Source organism: Mustela nigripes, chromosome X (genome assembly GCF_022355385.1).
Source record: "Mustela nigripes isolate SB6536 chromosome X, MUSNIG.SB6536, whole genome shotgun sequence".
NCBI classification, from domain to species: domain Eukaryota; kingdom Metazoa; phylum Chordata; class Mammalia; order Carnivora; family Mustelidae; genus Mustela; species Mustela nigripes.
Genome location: NC_081575.1, coordinates 82,205,120 through 82,213,582, shown reverse-complemented (window position 1 = coordinate 82,213,582; position 8,463 = coordinate 82,205,120). Strand labels below are relative to the sequence as shown.

The window sequence follows — 8,463 nt, the reverse complement described above, 5'->3', positions numbered from 1 at the left end:
TATCCTATCTCACGTGCGCAAGCGCCTGACACTTGACTCAAGGCGTCTGCTGGTCCTGGGCCCCCTCTGCTCACCTGCCTGTCTGACACCGTGCCCACCCGTCCACACCTGACCTCCTCATCTCCCACCACCTCTCACCTGGTGCTCCCCATTCCCCCACGCGGACCTGCTCTTTGCCTGTCCACTTGACCATGGGCGCCACACATAGGGGCCCAGATGATCGTGGCCATGAAGGCGGTGTCTCTGGGCTTCGACCTGGACCGGGGCGAGGTGGGTGCAGTGCCCTCGCCCATGGAGTTCATGGGCTACCTCTACTTCGTGGGCACCATCGTCTTTGGGCCCTGGATATCCTTCCACAGCTACCTACAGGCTGTCCAAGGCCGCCCGCTGGTGAGGTCCTGGGTGGACAGGTGGGCAGGGACTGTGGGAGCCATGGTGGGGCAGTGTTCATGGAGCCTTGATCCCCACAGAGCCGCCAATGGCTGCAGAAGGTGGCCCGGAGCCTGGCGTTGGCCCTCCTGTGCCTTGTGCTGTCCACCTGTGTGGGCCCCTACCTCTTCCCATACTTCATCCCCCTTGATGGTGACCGCCTCCTTCGCAAGTGAGCACAGCCTTCGAGGCCTCTGCCCAACAGGGAGGGGGATGGGGAGGGACCTGGGGTCTCCCCAGCTCTGAGCCTGTCTCTTAATTCTTCTGTCTGTCTTCTGTTACTACAGCAAGAAACGCAAAGCCAGGTAAATGAGGGCAGGTGCTAAGGGCAAGTGGGGCTGACTAGGGGTCGGGGTGGGGGGTGCAGTCTGTGTCTGGTTTGTTCTGTAAGTCCGAGACTGTTGGACCATCTATCCCATGACTAGACAGAGGCTGAGTGTCTATGGCTGTTGTTCGACCACAGTTAGCTCTGTGACTCCATGTGACTGACACTCCAACTGTGCCTGGCTGTCCACCTAGTTTACGGCTAGGAACAAATTATGGGATGACAATGGGGATTGACAAGTATATATTGGTGGGTGACGCCGACCTGCCTGTGACACTGGTGTATGTGGGTCGTTCACCTGTCAGCTACTCACCCTCTGTGTGGGACTGGTGTTCCAGCTGTCTCTCTGTGCCTTTGTCAGTGATGGGATGTATGCCTGTCACTGGAAAAGATAAAGCTGGGTCGTCTGTGACTCTGGCTGGGAATGGGTCTGACCATGCATAGCTTGTTGTGTGCCTGTCTGTGACGGATTCTGCCTGTGAGTCTGCCTTGTCTGGCCGCCTGGTGTTGTCTGGCTGTGGCCTCATGACCGACGATGTGTCCATGCCTATCTGTGGGACTGACCATCTACTTTCTAGTGTGACTGTAGGATTTCATCCAACTGTTTGACTGTTTGACTGTTGACTGTATGACCCAGTGCCCCCACTCACTGGCCGCTGATGGTGTCTGATGCTGAATGAGGCCCCCAAAGGGTGGAGAGATTTAACGAGTGTCACCTAGCTAAGCATCCGGGCATTATTCCCAGGCCCGATTCCAGAACCTACACTTTGTCCGGGCCGCAGTCTGTCTTTCACCATGTCTGACTGTACAGCTGACAGGATGACTGGGTTGAGCGTAGTATCGCCTACATGTGCAAAGCATTTTACCTGATTGTGTCTGTGCCTAAGTAAAGGACTCTGGTGTATCTTAGCGTCACTGGGTCAGACTGGATGGCTGTGAGCCTGGGAGTCTGATAGCATTTGTGTCTGGCCTTGTGGCTGTGTCGCTGTGTGGCGCCGTGAGGTCAGGCCTCTGACAGTGGCTGGGTCTGGATGTCTGGCCATGTGAGGCTGTAGGACCAGGTCATACCGTAGGGCTGCGCACACTTCCACTTGAGGCGTGTGAAATTGAGAGTGTACGTGTGCATGTGACTATCTTTTGCTGCCATGTTTCTGTCTTGTCTTGTCTACAAACAACTCCGCCCAGCCTCCAGGTCCTCTCTGACTCTCTTTCCTTTCTCCTCTGCTGCCTTCCTGACCCCTTGGGGCCCTAGGGGCACCATGGTAAGGTGAGTCTTCAGAGTGGGGCTGGGGACCTGACATGTGGTGGGGTGTCATGCCGGGCCTGGGAGTGATCCTTCCACCACTTTCTCCCCAGGTGGCTGCGAGCCTACGAGAGTGCTGTCTCCTTCCACTTCAGCAACTATTTTGTGGGCTTTCTGTCCGAGGCCACGGCCACGTTGGCAGGGGCCGGCTTCACCGAGGAGAAGGATCACCTGGAATGGTGGGGAGGGCTGGGGGCCCCCCCTCTCCCTTAGGGTGCTGCCTAGAGGAGCTGCAGGGAGGTGGGAGGGAGTCCCAGGGGAGGGAACAGCCAAGATAAAAGTATGGAGGTCAGATGGATGGCTTAAGACCCCAGATGAATTTGCAGGTCTCTTTTGCCTACAGGGACCTGACTGTATCCAAGCCACTGAACGTGGAGCTGCCCCGGTCCATGGTGGAAGTTGTCACGAGCTGGAACCTGCCCATGTCTTATTGGCTAAATAACTGTGAGTCACCAAGTCACTGCTCCAAGAGAGTTGGGAGCCCTCGATCCAGGCCCTTCCCCATTCATGTAATGTTTACTGAGAGCCTATTGTATACTAGGCACTGAGGATACTGCAGGAACCAGGGGGGGGAAAAGTCCCTGGCCCCTGTGGAGCTGACATTTTTGTGGGGGAGAGCAGACAGTAAGAGAAAAAATAATATGTAATAGTGCAAGTGGTGACAGGTGCTATGGTAAAGAAAAAAAAATGAAGCAGGTAAAGATGATCTGGGAGTGTTGGCAGGAGTGAGGGCAGGGGGAGTGTTGCAATTTTAAATGAATTAGCCAGAGTAAGTTCCACTGAGGAGGTGACATTTGAGCAAAGACGTGAGCTAGATGAAAGAACAAGCAATACCGATGTGTGGGGGAAGAGGGTAAACAGATGGAGGGAACAGCCTGTGCAAAGGCCCTGAGGCAGCATACTGTGCATGTATCTGAGGAACAGGGAGGAGATCAGGGCCGGGAGAGCAGAGTGAGTGGGGACCAGCAGCAGGAGGTGAGGGCAGAAAGGTAACAGGGGGCTGGAGGGCTTCACTGGCCACAGGGAGGACTGGGGCTTTTTCTCGGAAGTAGCACCACAGCAGGGGTGTGAGCAGAAGAGGGCTGAGAGCTGACTTGGGTTGTAACAGGCCCCTCCAGCTGCTGTGAGAACAGACAAGGTGGAAGCAGGGAGGAGGTCACGGCAATAGTCCAAGCAAGCTGTGATGGTGGTGGCAGTGGGTGTGAAGAGAGGGCAGATTCTGGATACATTCTGGAGATGGAACTGACAGGATTTGCTGAGAGTTTGGTTGTCGAAATGGGGGAGAGGGTAGAAGAGGGCAGAGCGAGGGTGATTTTAGGTTTTTGCTCTGAGGAGCGGGAAGAGTAGAGTTGACCTTGGCTGAACTTGGGGGTGCTATGGGAGGAGGAGCTCAGGAGGGAAGATGAGGAGCTGAGTTTTGGACATGGGACATTTGGGACCATGATAAAGATTTTATCCTGGGGGCTCCAGTAGGTTTGGGTCCCTCTCCTTGCCCTCTGGCCCCCTGGGGAGGGCAGAGGGGAATCCCAGAAGACTCTTGATTTGCATCTCCCCCTTCCAGATGTTTTCAAGAATGCTCTCCGCCTGGGGACCTTCTCAGCCGTGCTGGTTACCTATGCAGCCAGTGCCCTCCTGCACGTGAGCAGGGCAGAGCGGGATGTGGGGTGGGGAGAGCTGGGGGGGGCAGGGCCTCTCCTTACTCACCTCCTTGCCCCCTGGGCCCTCCAGGGCTTCAGCTTCCATTTGGCTGCGGTGCTGCTGTCCCTGGCGTTTATCACTTATGTGGAACATGGTGAGTGCTGAGCCCAGCCCAGCAGATGGGATAGGAGGTGGGGGCAGGGCTAGAACCATTGTCCCCTGAGGCTAACCTGACCCCCTTACCTCCTGGCATCCACCCCAGTCCTCCGGAAGCGCCTGGCTCGGATCCTCAGTGCCTGCGTCTTGTCCAAACGGTGCCCACCAAACTGTTCGCACCGGCATCGCTTGGTGAGGGTTCAGCCCGGGCAACCTCATGCCCAACACTTCCCCTCAAGAACATTACTTCCGTCTCCATCTTCTGTCCATCTCAGGGTGTCCAGCTTCCTCTCCTGGTGCCTGAGCCATCCCCAGAACCCTGGCATCCATTTCTCTCACAAACATTATCAAGTCTCTGCTGTATACACACCTGGCATCCGTTCCCCACCTTGCCCCATGAATATTTATTGAGCACCTGCTGGTATCAGGCACTGTTCTAGGCCCTGGGGACACAGTGGTGAACAAATGAGACTAAAGTCCCAGCCGTATGGGACAAGCCTTTTAACAGATAAGACAGTAAATTTTTAAAAAGTCACGAAAGTATAATAGTTTCTTAGATTGGGATTAATGCCAAGGAAAAAAGACGTGAGGGAAAGGGGAAGGGAAGTATGGGGCGGGGGTGTGAATGGTTTCAATTTTAAATAGGGAAGTGACTTTTGAGTTCTTGAACTGGAGGAGATGAGGAAGAGAGGCATTCCAGGTAGGGAGAGAACAACCTGTCTAAAAGCTCTGAGATGGGAGAACCTGGAATATTTGAGGAATAACAAGGAGGCCAGTGTGGCTTGAGCCCAGTGAGCGAGGGCGGTGGGGAAAGGTGGATCTCATAGGTCATGGTGGGGATTCCTTTCTGTTCGTTTTTTCATTGTTTGCAATAAGAAATATGGACCACCTCAGATTTGCCTCCCGCCTGGCAACCAACGTTTATCACCATAAGCCCCCAGCTGAAGCCCCTCCATTCTTCCTCCTCTGCCTCAACACTCGCCTCTCCCCCTGGATGCCCCCAGGCTAACAGTACCCTCATCCCTGGGTACCTCTGGGGCTCCCGTAGGAAGATCCAAACCCCAGGGGGTGCTCTGTGCCCTGGACATCCTCCTTCCTGGGACCCACTGGGGTTTGTGCATCTCCCTGGGCTCCCCTGGCCGGGCGGGGCTGGGGGACAGTGAATAGATCCAGCTGCCAAGCATATCCATCTGTCCCCCACAGGGCCTGGGGGTGCGAGTCTTAAACCTGCTCTTTGGGGCCCTGGCCATCTTCCACCTGGCCTACCTGGGCTCCCTGTTTGATGTCGATGTGGACGACACCACAGAGGAGCAGGTGAGGTGGGGCCCTGGGCTGGAGGTTACTTAGGGACGTGCTACCCGCTCATGGGAACCATGAGAGCAAAGGTGAAGAGGCTGAGGCATTGAGGACCTCGTGTCATGTGTCTGTCTAGCACTTGTGAAGCTAGTGCTCTTGGATCCTCTCCTTTCTCAGGGTCCTTCTGCTGGACTCATCCTGTTGGGGCTCTTATTAGGGCAAGGCGTGCAAACTATGTTTAGTTTACTTATAAAATTTATTTTATAGAGATGAGCAAAATCCCAGTTTTCTTTTTTTTTTACATTTTGTTTATTTATTTGTGTGTGTGTGTGTGTGTGTGTGTGTGAGAGAGAGAGAGAGAGAGAGAGAGAGAGAAACAGGAGCAGAGGAGGGAGGGGCAGAGGGCGAGGGAGAAGCAGGCTCCCTGGCAAGCAAGGAGCCCAACGCAGGGGCTCAATCCCAGGACCCCAGGATCATGACCTGAGCTGAAGGCAGCCTCTTAACCAACTGAGCCGCCCAGGCACCCCCAGGTTTTACTCTTCAAAAAATTAATTATTTCATCATATTTTTGTTTCAATAGAATGCATAAGGTTTCTTTCTTATTTAATTAAGAAGTATTTTTACTCAGGTTGAATGTGCAAACTCTGGATTCTGCTTTAAAAATGTACATTAAAATGTATGTGCTATTTTTATTCATGTGGAGTATGCACATTCCAGATTTTACTCCCTTTTTAAATGAAAGATGATTTTAAAAATACTGTTTCTTCACATGGCTCTTGCAGGATCCAGGTTTTGCTTCTCTTTTAGTTGCGTTTTTTTATTTTTAATTGAAAATAAAACTTTTATTTTCTATTTTGTCATTAAAAACAATTTTTAATCTTCATTCAGGTTGAGTGTGCAAAATTGGGGTTTTAATTTTTACTAAAACATTTAAAAATAGTTAATGCATAAATCACAAGGTTCAAAAACAAAACAGTATTCAAGATGTTCAGGGAAAAGTCTTGCTCTTACGGTCTCCTTCCTCCCCTCTTACAGGTAACTATTTTTATTCATTTCATTAAAATGTCCCACTAAAATATAAGCACAACAGTAGATTTATATTTTGATTCCCTCCCCCACCCCAGGTTTTACCCTAAAAGAACTCATGAATGATACCATTCTGCATGTCACTGTTTTCACATAATCGTTCTTGAAAATCTTCCGCATAAGTACATGGAATGTCCTCATTCATTTGTTTTCCATTGCGAGGGTATGACGATATGACACAGTGTAGTTTGCCCGTCATCAGTGAACACCTAGGTGATTTCCAGCCCTTTCCTATTGCAGATGGTGCTACAGCAAGTACTAATACCCTCGTACCCATATGGATCCACACAGGTGCAGACAGAACTATAGGATCTAGCCTTGAGAGTTACAATGAAGGAGTTACTTTTTTGCCTCCCCCCAGCAGTGTCTGACCATACCCGTTGCCCTACCAACAGAGTGCCTCTCAGACTTCCTGGATAGGTTTGCCAGTTTGAGAGGAGGAATATTATGAGTGAGGCTAAGTATCTTTTCATATATTTAAGAACCAGTGGGATTTTTCCTTTGTGAGAATGGCATACTCCCTTCCTTTACCAGGTTTCTTTTTTCTTTTTGAAAAATTGATTTCTAGGAGCTCCTTCTATATTAGGGAGAGTACAAGTCAGAGGATGGAATTGCCTTGTTTTGTTTTTAAAATAATATTTAAAGAAGAAAACATGAAAAAAAAATAACACCTGATTCTGCTTACCTTTTACATGTACCCAGTCTCTTCTCTGGGGCCTCGCCTAGTAGGTTAGCATGGAGTCACAGAAATGTCCTTAAACAAAGGATGGGTTTTCCTGAGAACTTTTTTTGTTCTTGCCGAGTGGGACTGTCACCTCTTTCTCTCCCACAGGGCTACGGCATGGCATACACTGTCCACAAGTGGTCAGAGCTCAGCTGGGCCAGTCACTGGGTCACTTTTGGATGTTGGATCTTCTATCGTCTCATAGGCTGAGGCACATCTGTGGACCCTCATAGCTCCCTCAAGACCCCTCCTCAGGGTGCAAGCTCTGATGCGGGATGAGGGAAGGCCCTATCTCTAATTCTTGACCCCTCTCCATCCTTGACCCCCCGACACCCCTACACACACACACACACACACACACACAATTTCCATGCCTGTCGATCCCCACTCCACCATAAGGCGGGAAGGGGGTGGTCCCTGCTGGGACCTAGGGGTGGAGGATGCTTGGGGAAACAGAGAGGGGGAGATCCAGGGCCTCCCCCGCCTTCCTTCTCCCTTTTTATATGCAGTTTGTTATTGTCAAATAAAAGTAGGAAAGATACAAAAGGCTCTTTCTTCACTGCTCAGTGGGGAATAGAATTGAGTGAGGAATGGGTACAGCACGGACTAAAGGTTTGGAAGATGGAAATCATGAAGAGGGAACAGGTTGTGGTTGGTTCATGGTTAACTTATTATTGTTCAGGGCTGGATGATGAGCTCGAGGACTGCACAACTTGATTTGAGTGGAGCCAGGACAAACGGATAGTTGGATGTGTGTGTGGTGGGGGGACCTGATACTAGCTGGCTGGAAAACTGGTTTTCTGATCCGTTATTTTGACTAGGGCAGAGAGGGGGGGAAAGCAAGACAGATGAAGAGTTCATGCTTATTGGTCCTTAGAACTGAAGGTCATGGGTTCTAATTGGATAGGAAGGTGTGGGATAGGTCGGGGTTCTGATTGATTGCACGGCCTGGGGTGCCTGCTGGTTTAGAGTCACGGAGTTTGGATTGGCCCTCTTGAGTTGGCACAGGGAGACTAAGGGTCTCAATACCAATTGGCCAGCAGCGCTGGGGAGCCCGGGTTTTGACTAGTTCTGACTTAAGTCAGAAGTGGAGATGACCGTTGAGGAGTTCTGAGCGCCCAAGGAGAGGGCAGAGGCACAACGTACAAGATGTGATCTGCTGTCATATTTAGTTTCCTCGCCGGTTCGGGCATTAGGATTGGGAACTCATTGATTGATGTCCCTAAAAATCGAGGGCAAAGGTGAGCGAACACAGAGCAATGCTGACTCAACAGCAGATAAGGATAAAACACCCAGTTTCTGATACGACTGACTGACAACGGACTAGGGAAATTGAAGCTAGGGCTCCCTGCGGAAGCCCACGAACCTTGGCGGGTCCCAGCCTTCCCGCAACTCCTGACTGGGTCTCAACCAACAGCGAAAATGGCACCACGCATGGGGGCGGGGCCGGCGTCACACAGAGAGCTCCTATTGGTTAGGGGCGGCGCTGGCCGCCTTCGCAGCCCC

General features: G+C 51.6%; 1 protein-coding gene across 2 annotated transcripts in view; it reads left to right on the top strand.

Annotated features, from left to right (window-relative positions):
• The window catches only part of PORCN (porcupine O-acyltransferase), a 10,867-nt gene extending 3,372 nt beyond the window's left edge, over positions 1-7,495 (top strand). The window contains exons 5-15 of one of the 2 annotated variants that reach the window (XM_059384973.1): positions 209-390; positions 471-601; positions 717-734; positions 2,007-2,021; positions 2,111-2,236; positions 2,401-2,501; positions 3,619-3,695; positions 3,786-3,849; positions 3,958-4,043; positions 5,055-5,165; positions 7,066-7,495. In XM_059384973.1, the coding sequence (XP_059240956.1) occupies positions 209-390; positions 471-601; positions 717-734; positions 2,007-2,021; positions 2,111-2,236; positions 2,401-2,501; positions 3,619-3,695; positions 3,786-3,849; positions 3,958-4,043; positions 5,055-5,165; positions 7,066-7,167 (1,013 nt within the window). In that variant the 3' untranslated portion in view covers positions 7,168-7,495. The remainder of the gene's footprint in view (positions 1-208; positions 391-470; positions 602-716; positions 735-2,006; positions 2,022-2,110; positions 2,237-2,400; positions 2,502-3,618; positions 3,696-3,785; positions 3,850-3,957; positions 4,044-5,054; positions 5,166-7,065) is intronic. The other variant, XM_059384974.1, reaches the window with a different exon arrangement.
• The last annotated feature ends 968 nt before the right edge of the window (positions 7,496-8,463 follow it).